Consider the following 11729-nt stretch of genomic DNA (forward strand, 5'->3'; position numbering starts at 1 on the left):
ATGAACCGCAAGATCATGACCTGAGCTAAAGTCGGACCCTTAACCGACAGAGCCACCCAGGCACCCCCTTCCACTTTTCAATCATTCTCATTTGCCATATCCAGGGCTCTTACATTATTCCAATAAATCCTGGGATGGAGGGATAGGAGAGCTGATTGGCATTGTTATACACAGACCTTAATATGTTTGTTCTCAAGATAATGTCTCTTTTAAAGAAACAAGATGACAGTGCTTAACACACAAAATTTCAAACATCCCTAAGGGAAACTTTATACTCCTGGAAAACAGAATCTGCCTTCCAGTTTATTTACTAGATAGAATCCCTAGAAAGCTAGGGGCCTGGAATGAGGTGTTATTGGCCCTGAAGATTTGAATTACCCACTATTCTCAAAGAAACCCAGGTTCTACTAAAGACATTGGTGGGATTTCTACTGGTCTTTCACCTTGATGGGGGAGATTAAGAGCAGTTGCTGAGGCACCAACAGGTAGGAAGCACAGCTGCCATATAGCCGCAGCCTTTTTAACAGGTTAGTATAGTTTCATTGGATCTTTTTCACTTGCATTTGTTATCCTCCTGAAAATTTTGTTGAAGACTCTCCATACCAAGCCAATCTTTTCTCCTGTTCCCAAATGCATACTCCCCAACCCAGCAGGGACCAGCCTAGTAGTCTACTGTGAATGTGCCACATTCATTTCTGCCTTTCTCATGATGTGTGCTTTCCCTCTTGCTGACCCAAATCCTACTCGATCTTCTGAATCTGGCTCAAAGAGTCCTAAGTCTGGCCCTTGCTGAACTCCTGCGGTATTTGGTCACTACCACATATTTTACACCTAAATTAGGTCCCATCTTTGACTGCCTGTTTCATATTCTACTGCCACCCCAGCTGAACTGTAAGATTGCTGGAGACTGGAAAACACTTATTTGCTTGTATTTAGTATATGTGAAAACCCTACATTTTGGCATAGGACAGATTTTGGGCTTGAATGTAGTTGAGTCCAATGGACAAAGCCTTATGATTTAGAGGCAAGGAGCCCAGGTTATGGAGCCATAAAGCTTGAGTCCATATCCCAACTCTATCATTTAGCAGCTCTGATCCAGTTTCCCTGCCTGCAAAATGGAGATATTGATAACAGTTCCTACCAAAAGGAACTGTATTAAGGTCCTACACGCGAAGTGATGACCTAGTTATATACTAGGGACCCGGTACTTTAAGTGCTTTGTACGTATTACCTCAAATAATTCTAATGTTATTCAAACATGTGCTAGCTTTGTAACTTCAGGATCTCACTCACTCACGGAGTTGGTTTCCTAATCTATAAAACCGTGGTGATTCCTCATATACCTGTAGAAGTGGTTACATTCCTCATATACCTGTAGAAGTGGTGTTTGTAAACATTCAGCTCAAGGCCTGGTACGCTGGATTAAGAATGCCAAAAAGAAAGTAAAATTTGGGTGTTTTTAGTATGTGATGAGCTTATGTCACTTTCTGTGAAATTCTACTTGGCATCACATAAAGAAAAAGGCCAGATTTAAAGATGGGACTAATTGTTCCAACTGGTAGACTTTAGAGAAACTTCATTGGAAAGACCATGGAGCAGTTCCTCCTGGAAACTGAAAGAACCCTTCTGAGGGTGGTTCAATTACCCCCGGGCAGGGCCTAGTAACCCCGGCTACAAGTCAGAATCCCCTGTGGAACTCTTTTAAAGCCACAGTTAGTCAGACCTCATGTGTGAAGATTCTGATCTGCTAGTTCTGGAAGATCTGTCACTTTAAAACTACTCAGTGATTTTCATGCACAACCAAGATTGAAAAACAGTCATTCAAGACTTAACTATGACATCAAAAACTTCCAAACCTCTTGAGAAACCGTAGACCATATGGTGGGAGAAGAGGAATTGAGTAGCTTGAACAGAAAGTTGATTTACATCACTTGACAAAGGTACTTTGCTCTCCCTCACCCCAAACTTTTGCGAAATTTGCCTTGTTCTGACTTGTAGGATTGTTTCCCTCTTCAGATTCAGACACACTTCCCTTCAGATTCTTGAGAGACACTGCTTCAAGAATAACGTAAGAGGTCTCAAAGGCCTCTAGATTCAGTTTGTCAAAGTAGCTTCGAGGCTACAACTCTCTCGCCAAGTCTAATACATATTAAATCAAATGGCCTCCATTATAGTCTTGGCCTCCCAACATGGGATATTCAGCTATCGATAATTAGACGAATGGTCCAAGCTTACCAATTCTTGCTGCCACTTTTGAAGTACTCTTTGTTAAGGCCAGCCTTATCAGTCTGATCAAACTTTATACTTTTCTAGGCTGCTGGATAAAATAAGGGTTTGGGGTTATCTGAAGACTACATTTTAGTATTAAAGCTCTTCTTCTATTATCTTTAAGAATCTAAAGATAACTGTATGATACTGGATTATACTGCAGGTGTTATTTTCCAGAAAGCCAATTCACTTTATAGTAAGTGTTCGTGGCTCTAATATTATCATTAACATGCAGTGTAAGCTTGAAAGAGCCACCCTGGCTTGCGTTCCTGAAAGGCACCTGAGTGTAAATCCCTGGACTTAATCATCTAAATGCTCTCAGGAAAATCTGACATTTAACAGTCTAGCTCTGTGCCCTTTGTCTATGCCCTAGGCATGATCCAAAGCAGAATTGAAATGGGCTATTCTAGGCACTTTTCTATCCTTCCTTCTTATGCCACTCTGCCTTGATCCTCCCCCCCCCCCCCCCCATCTCAATCAGACTATGCTGTCCCTGCTTTGCAGAAATCTCAGCTGTAGCTGTTGCCTGGAAACTTGGGAGTCCTTGAAGTGAATGTCTCCTAGGATAGCTAAAGACAGCTAGCCATAAGGGAAAGTAGGCCTCCTATTGGCAGTCAAATGTGGCAGATTTGAGATGGTATATTCTTAGTTCTTTCTAGGAGTCTTCATATGCTGATACGTACAACTTTAAAGATTTCAGACTGGCATTCGCAGATAATTATAAAGTAGCCTGAACTTGAACATGGTACAGTTCATTCTTCTATTGCCCTCTCCCCAAAAGGGCTATGCTGATCTGACAAGTAGCATCTTTGTCTAGCAAAGGGCTTAATTTAGATAGATTTGGCAAAGAGAAGGAAGGGAGCAATGCTGAACTGTAAAGGAACCAGCTGCCCCGGCCTTGCTTTCCTGAACACTCAAGCTGATGGTGCTGAATTTCATCTTACCCCAGTACTGTGAGCTTTCCAAAGAGCCTTGTCTGTTTAATACTCTATTTGGGGGCACAGAATTCTATTCAAAAGAACCCATAAGACTAAAATATATGTATAAATGTTAATTTTTAGTTTTCCAAGGCATGTAAGCCGTGCAGTTCTCCTATTAGCTGACTAGGCTATTGCTTTAGACATGCAAAACTTTCATAGGGAGATACCCATATCTTTGCCTCTTTTTTTTGAGAACAGAAAGTAGGCCTATGTCAAAACTACTTGATCTTAAATGTCAATATTTTCTTTGTCAACCCAAGGTTCCTACTATTTAGGCCTCATGGAGCCAGAAGTCCTAGAAATATGTCCTTATGACCCAAACCACAGGATGCCAGCCAGCAGGTTACAGTACCACCTGGCATCATGTAGAAAGGTACGTTTTCCTGGTTAATACAAAATGTTGGGATACCTGGGTGGCTCAGTCAGTTAAGCATCCCACTCTTGGTTTCAGCTCGGGTCATGATCTCAGTTTGTGAGTTCCAGTCCTGCATCAGGCTCTGTGCTGATGGTGTGGAACCTGCTTGGGATTCTCTCTCTCCTTCTCTCCCTCTCTCAATCTCTCTCTCTCTCTCTCTCTCTCTCTCTCTCTCTCTCTCTCTCAAATAAATAAATAAACTTTTTAAAAAATGTTAAATCACTGGTGGAAGAAATATAAGCTCAATATAAAAAGTTAAAAGATTAAAAAAAAAAAAACAAGCTTCTGACCATACATAGCACTTAGCAGTTCTTAATGTTGGAAATGGTTTGTCTTCAGCATTTCCTGAAAGGAATGGAGGGTACAATACAGGCAAAACCTAATAGCCATTTCACAAGAGCCTTTTTCTTTTAGAAAAATCTGAAGATAGCTAAAAAGATGGCTAATTGCAAATATAATGCTTGCCATGTGGTCCCAGTCAAAAGGCTCAAGGAACATGAGGCTAACTGTGTCAATAGAACTGCTGTAGATGATGGTAAGTCTTTTTTTTGGGGGGGGGGGGAGGATAGATGAGTGGCATCAAGCTCTATTGCCCCTTGCCCTCCATATTTCATAACTAGGGAAGTCTTAGCCCACTAAGAGGAATGAAAAACAAAAGGAAGTTTCTACTCTGCTTCTACAACTTCTGATCTGCTTTATTTCAGAGCCATTTAATCTTCCAAAGGTTATTTCTCCGAGTTTGGAGCCAAATGAAAAACTTTCTAATACTGCCAATCAGATTCTAGACCCTGACGTCTGGAACATAGGTGAGCAAGGGTGAAACAGTGAACACAGCCATAAGTGAAGGCTTGGACTCTAAGTCCTTCATAGCTGATAAGTACTGTAGTCCTGGATAAATTAAGTCTTAATACTCCTCCCACAAAATCCTTCAACACAGTCAAATAAATCTGGGAATTTCATCTGCATCTGGAGAAGCAACCCAGCAAAAAGGGATCTAATTAAAACCAAAAATCATTTATAACAGCTTAAAGAATCGTACCTTACCAATATCTGGTCACTTTCCATAGAAAAAAGTATTGGTATAAATTGAAACTTGTAGTCTAAAAGGTTTGGATTTATCCCATCTCAAGTGATATCCTTTCTCTAAAATGTAGCATGCCATAAAGAATTCACTAGTTTTTCAGTCAGTCTAGGTTCAACTATATGCTGTGGCCATAAGGAAAGTTACTTCTCAACCACATCTCCCTCACCTATAAAGGTATAACACCTACCTTATAAGTATTAAATAAAGATGTATGTGTGTATTAGAATAATGCAAGTTCCTTTAACAGATAAAGTTCAAGTTGTGTTGGTATCCTGGTTTAACACAACAGAAGTTTCCTTGTGTAACCCAATGCAAGCATTCAGTGGGGATGGTGGATTGAGACCACAGGCTCTTTTCATCTGTGACTGTCACCTTCCACGCTTGGCTTCCCAAACTGCCACAAAAAGACAGTGGAGGTGCAGGTGCCTCTTAAGCAGCTTGACCCAGAAGAAAATACTTCCACTCACATTCCATTGGCAAAAACTAATCATATGGCCACACCTAAGGTAAAACTGGTGGGAACGTTGTCCCTGGCGGCACAGGCAATTTCCAGCAACAACTATGGAAGAAAGATTCAAATCTCTGCTGCCAACTAGCTTTCTCTGCAACAATCTAAAAATGCTTAGTACTGGGGCACCTGGGTGGCTCAGTCGGTGGGGTGTCTGACTCTTCAGGTCATGGTCTCACAGTTCATGGGTTCGAGCCCTGCATCGGGCTCCATGCTGATGGGGCAGGGCCTGCTTGGGACTCTCTCTCTCTCTCTCCCTCTCTCTGCTCCTTCAGCATGCATTCATCTCTTTCATAAAATAAATAAACTTTAAAAAAATTAAAAATTAAAAAAAAATGCTTAGTACTTGTATCACATCTCCAACCTCTCTCCTCCTTTCTAGATAACACATATCATTCTCCTTTATTTGTTCTTAAGACATTTGCTCCAAAAATGCTGGTTTGTGAAAGGTAAGATAAATCATCTTACAGAAGTCATTGGAATAGTAGGGTGCCTGGTAGCTCACTCAGCTGAGCGTGTAGATTTTGGCTCAGTAATGATCCCAGGGTCATGGGATTAAGCCTCGCATTAGGCTCTGTGCTGAGCATGGAACCTAAGATTCTCCCTCTCTTTCTCTCTCTCTCCCTTTGCCTCTCTCCCTCGCTTGCATACTCTAAAAAAATTTTTTAAAGTTATTGGAACAGAGAGAAAAATACCTTTAAGTTCAATTCTTAAAGCTAGATGGCCACTACGTCATAGACCTGGCAGATGCCTAAACTTCAATTATAAATGTTTAAAAACCTATACTCATGGGCTCTGAGTACCTCCATTCCCTCCCTAAGGCTCCACTTAGGACTTTAATCCATTAAGGACTTGATTACACAGGTTGTCAATTCTATCTTAGATTTTCAAAAATAAAAAAAACAATTCCTAAAATTGTAAAGGGAAAATAATTATTATACTACACATGAACCAACCTAACAAGGATCCCCAACCTAACAAGCTTGAAGGGCACATCTAAGAGTTAGAGAAGCCAGGGCACTTGGGTGGCTCAGTAGGTTAAGCATCTGACTCTTGGTTTCGGCTCAGGTCATGATCTCTTGGGTAGTGAGTTTGAGTCCCACACTGGGCTCCGTGCTGACAGTGCAGAGCCTGCTTAGGATTCTCTCTCTCTCCTTCTCTTTCTGTCCCTCCCCTGCTCTCTCTCGCTCTCTCTCTTAAAATAAAATAAGTAAACTAAAAAACAAGAGTTAGAGGGGCACCTGAGTGGCTCAGTTGGTTAAGTGTCTCACTTCAGCTCAGGTCATGATCTCATGGTTCATGGGTTCAGGCCCCGTATCAGGCTCTGTGCTGACAGCTCAGAGCCTGGAGCCTGCTTCAGATTCTGTGTCTCCCTCTCTCTCTGCCCCTCCCCTACTCGAATGTACTCTGTCTCTGTCTCTCAAAAATAAATAAGACATTAAAAAAATTAAAAAAATAAAGAGAGAGAGAGAGAAGCCATCAATGGAATTACCCACCACATGTACAGGGGTATGGGAAGTACAAAGGAACTGTATAAACAGAAGCTTGCACGAAGTCAATAATTCCTACTCTGACAATAATATCAACCATTTGTGATAAAGTAATTTTAATCTCTGGAGCACCTGGGTGGCTCAGTCAGTTAAGCATCTGACTTGTGACGTTGGCTCAGGTCATGATCTCACAGTTTGTGAGATGGAGTCCCACACCAGGCTCTGTGCTGACAGCTCAGAGCCTGCTTGGGATTCTTTCTCTCCCTCTGCCCCTCCCCCACTCATGCACGCTCTCCCTTTCTCTTTCCCAAAATAAATAAATAAACCTTTTTTTAAAGTGATTTTAATCCCCTAGAACTGGTTATCTAAACTAAATCTTCAGTGCTGGTCTCCAACTAATTTTCCTTTTTTGGTTATCTTCTACAGTGACTCAAGAGACATAAAAAAAGAGACTATGGATGAAAAATATCCTAACAACTATAAGTCCTGGAGAAAAGGTAGAGTAACTTTTTTAAACTAGTGGGTCCCTGGGTGGCTCAGTCAATTAAGCGTCTGACTCTTGATTTATGCTCAGGTCATGACCTTGGGGTCATGAAGTCAAACCCCAAGTCGGACTCCGCACTGGGTGTGGAGCCTGTTTAAGATTCTCCCATTCGGGGTGCCTGGGTGGCGCAGTCGGTTAAGCGTCCGACTTCAGCCAGGTCACGATCTCGCGCTCCGTGAGTTCGAGCCCCGCGTCGGGCTCTGGGCTGATGGCTCAGAGCCTGGAGCCTGTTTCCGATTCTGTGTCTCCCTCTCTCTCTCTGCCCCTCGCCCGTTCATGCTCTGTCTCTCTCTGTCCCAAAAATAAATAAACGTTGAAAAAAAAAATTAAAAAAAAATAAATAAATAAAAAAAATAAATAAATAAAAAAAAAGATTCTCCCATTCAGGGCACCTGGGTGGTTCAGTGGGTAGAGCATCCGACTTTGGCTCAGGTCATGATCTCCCGGTTTGTGAGTTCGTGCCCCGCGATGGGCTCTGTGCTGACAGCTCAGAGCCTGGAGCCTGCTTTGGATTCTGTGTCTCCCTCTCTCTCTGCCCCTCCCCCACTCACACGCTGTCTCTCTCTCCTTCAAAAATAAACATTTAAAAAACAAAAAAGATTCTCACTTTCCTTTTCCCTCTGACCCTGCCCCTCTCACACTTAGGCTTGCACTTGCACTCTCTCAAAAAAAAACTATCAATATCATAGTTCTATGATATTAACATAGTTTTAACTAATCACTAATGTCGTATTCTAAATCTTCAAAGTTTCTTAGACAAAATTTTATTCTTTAAAAAAATAAACCATATTTTCTATTCTAAGTCCTTCTCCACACCAAATAGTAGAATGCAAGGAAAGTCCCAATGGCTTTAAGTCAGAGTATGGAGAAAGAGCTGTCTAAAACTCTATTTGAAATGCAACTAACACATATCAAGCTTAGGTCTTCTATAAAAACACTATAAAAAATGACACTACTTTAATGTTCTCTTTCTACCCATAGGTCAGAAAAACTGATGGAGAAGCTGTGGATTAAAGAGCCAGCAGACAGAAAATGTATTGTCCTTTTTCAAACTTTGGGGAAATCTTAACTGTCAAGTTTTAGATAACAACTCCAGTCATTGTTGGCATCTTAGTATGTTTTTATTTATTTAAATAAAGAATATCCTTCCTGTGACCGGCTTCATTTGGTTTTTTAGTCTTCCTTGTTTTCATATCCTCATTTGTCAACCAAAAGGCTAGAGGGCTTTTTTGCCTATTTCCCTTATTAGTGGAGGAAATACAGTAACCTTAATCATATCCTTTTTTGTTTTTCTTTTTTTACCATTTATTCAGTTTTAAGAGAGAGAGACAGAGCATGAGCAGGGTAGGGGCAGAGAGAGAGACACAGAATCTGAAGCAGGCTCCAGACTCCGAGCTGTCAGCACAGAGCCTGACGTGGGGCTCGAACTCACAAACCATGAGATCATGACCTGAGCTGAAGTCGGACGCTTAACCGACTGAGCCACCCAGGCGCCCCCTTAATCAGATTCTTTATCCTCCGATTATTTTTCTCCTACTCCAAGTCATGTACTACATGACCATCAGATCAACCTTCTTCAATTAATTTTGTACAAACCTTCCATGTTTAAAAGATACAGTTTTGGGGAATGAAAACTGGTGCAGCCACTCTGGAAAACAATATGGAGGTTCCTCAAAAAATTAAAAATAGAACTACCCTACAACCCAGCAATTGCACTACTAGGTACTTATCCAAGGGATACAGGGGTGCTATTTCTAAGGGACACATGCACCCCCATGTTTACAGCAGCACTATCAATAATAGCCAAAGTATGGAAGAGCCCAAATGTTCATCGATAGATGGATAAAGAAGATGTGGTATGTGTGTGCGTGTGCGTATATATATATATACGCACACACACACACAATGGAGTATTACTGGGCAATCAAAAAAAATGAAACCTTGCCATTTGCAACTACATGGATAGAACTATAGGGTATTATGCTAACCGAAATTAGTCAGAGAAAGACAAATATCATATGATTTCATCATACGAGGGCTTTAAGATACAAAACAGATGAACATAAGGGAAGGGAAGCAAAAAAATATATAAAAACAGGAAAGGGGATAAAACATAGGAGACTCTTAAATATGGAGAACAAACAGGATTACTAGAGGGGTTGTGGGAGAGGGGATGGGCTAAATGGGTAAGGGGCATTAAGGAATCTACTCCTGAGATCATTGTTGCACTATATGCTAACTTAGATGTAAATTAAAAAAATAAAAACTTCAAAAAGAAGTAAAAAAAAAAAAAAAGGATACAGTTTTTAGGAGCATCTGACTCAGTCAGTAGAGCATGTGACTCTTGATCTCAGGGTTGTGAGTTTAAGCCCCATGCAAACAAAAAAGATATCGTTTTTATGAGAAGCTGAGTCTGGAGCATGTCTCCAAATCTCCCTTCTTAACTCTATAGAAGTCAGGTTATTCCAATCTTATATACACCTTATTCTTTGCTACTCTGTTCATTTTTAAATGTTACCCCTTGCCCTTCAACCATTGAAATCTCTTTCTAGCTGTTTTGTTTTTTTTTTAAGGCTAATTCTTATGCCTCACCACATTTAAACTTACCAGGTGTCCAACCTCAACCATACCACAAATCTTCACAAGAGAAGTCAGAATCACATGCTGCTTTGTATTTGCTATACCATATATCACTAGCCTGGTGCTATGCATCTAGGAGATATTCACATACTTGGTGCTTAAACTGAATCAAGACCCAATTTATAACAGGCCAAAATTTGTTCCTTTTAAGCTGTTGTTTTTGTTTTTTGTTTTTTGCAGCTAGCTAATTTTAAAATGACTTCAGGGACACCTGGGTGGCTCAGTCTGTTAAACGTCTGACTTCAGCTCGGGTCATGATCACATGGTTCATGGGTTCCAGCCCCACATAGGGCTCTGTGCTGACAGCTCAGAGCCTGGAGCCTGCTTTGGATCCTGTGTCTCCCTCGCTCTCTGCCCCTCCCTGGCTTGTGCTCTGTCTCCCTTTCTCTCTCAAAAATGAATAAACATTAAAAAAATTTTTTTAAATAATGACTTTTTTTTTGCTAGTTTACTGAGTAGTTCAGGTATAGTTAGACTTACAATTAAAAGTAGAAATTATAATCAAATGGATATTTTCTGACCCTATGAGACTTATTCCTACCTAAATACTTTCTAGATCCTTTTCAGATGATCTTTTTCTCCCCTTTAAAGCAGAAAATAGAAGGGAGAATAACTAGATACCTACAGAATCTAGCACATTCTAGTATACTTTGTACAAAGGAGGGCTACTGACTTGCTCCCTTGTATTTACATAACATAAACAAGATTTTCATCTAAGGCCTTACACAGATTTTGAATTTTTTAAATTACACTTTGGTATATTAACACCAAACTATATGAAAATTAAAATGTTTCCTAGGTGGAGCACCTGGGTGGCTCAGTTGGTTAAGCATCCAACTTCAGCTCAGGTCATGATCCCATGGTTTGTGAGTTCAAGCCCCATATTGGACTCTGTGCTGACAGCTCAGAGCCTGGAGGCTGCTTCAGATTCTGGGTCTCCCTCTCTCTCTGCCCCTCCCCAGCTCACAGTCTCTATCTCTCTCTCTTTCTCTCAAAAATAAATAAACCTAGGGGCGCCTGGGTGGCTCAGTCGGTTGAGCGTCCGACTTCGGCTCAGGTCACGATCTCACGGTCCATGAGTTCGAGCCCCGCGTGGGGCTCTGGGCTGATGGCTCAGAGCCTGGAGCCTGCTTCCGATTCTGTGTCTCCCTCTCTCTCTGACCCTCCCCCGTTCATGCTCTGTCTCTGTCTCAAAAATAAATAAACGTTAAAAAAATTTTTAAAAATAAAAAAATAAAAAAAAAAATAAACCTTTGAAAAAAAACTTCAAGAAAATGTTTCCTAGGAAAAATAGCCCAAAAGACAAAGATGTCTTCCTTTATCATATTTTAGGTATATGGTATCGTCCCCTAAAAAGCCATGTAGTCTTAATTGATTGGTGTGACCACATAATTTTTCCTTCAAACCAGGATACTCTTGAGCATGAAGGGGGGAACAACAATTATCCTAGGATAACAACAACAACAACACATTGGCCACCCTAGTCTTAAGGGATAAAACATCATTAATTAGGCAGCTGCCATTCAAAATATAGATGTCAGATCTACTCAAATCTCACTTTGAGAAGTTTTGAGTTCATTGGAGGAAGGCACAATAGAAACTAAAATATCTTTTTTTTTTTTTTTTTTTTTGGCCTTTGACGTAACATTTGGTCAAAGCTTTGAAAGTAAACAAACTTATGGAAAAATACTTAAAAGGAAAAAAAAAAAGCAAAGTTTCAAAGTAACTGCCTCAGAGCCTGCCTAGATCCCCAAAGTCTTAACTATTCCCCCATACTCCCATAACAGGTGGTGTATGTCT

At 40.7% G+C, this 11729-nt stretch overlaps 1 protein-coding gene across 2 annotated transcripts; it reads left to right on the forward strand.

Annotated features, from left to right (window-relative positions):
- The first annotated feature begins 1835 nt into the window (after positions 1 to 1835).
- On the forward strand, positions 1836 to 8444 carry LOC112867442 (gametocyte-specific factor 1-like). 2 transcript variants are annotated; one of them, XM_086713172.1, is made up of 8 exons: positions 1849 to 1940; positions 2918 to 3013; positions 3509 to 3621; positions 4078 to 4198; positions 4368 to 4469; positions 5638 to 5704; positions 7172 to 7242; positions 8271 to 8444. In XM_086713172.1, the coding sequence occupies exons 3-8, from the start codon at positions 3529 to 3531 to the stop codon at positions 8282 to 8284; spliced, it is 468 nt and encodes a 155-aa protein (XP_086569298.1). In that variant the 5' UTR covers positions 1849 to 1940; positions 2918 to 3013; positions 3509 to 3528; the 3' UTR covers positions 8285 to 8444. The 2 variants fall into 2 exon arrangements, with proteins under 2 accessions (XP_086569299.1, XP_086569298.1); XM_086713173.1 differs by lacking the exon at positions 2918 to 3013 and having other exon boundaries at positions 1836 to 1940.
- Positions 8445 to 11729: the final 3285 nt, after the last annotated feature.

The sequence above is a fragment of the Puma concolor genome, chromosome B4 (assembly GCF_028749965.1).
Source record: "Puma concolor isolate L17-30 chromosome B4, mPumCon1.1.hap2, whole genome shotgun sequence".
NCBI lineage: Eukaryota > Metazoa > Chordata > Mammalia > Carnivora > Felidae > Puma > Puma concolor.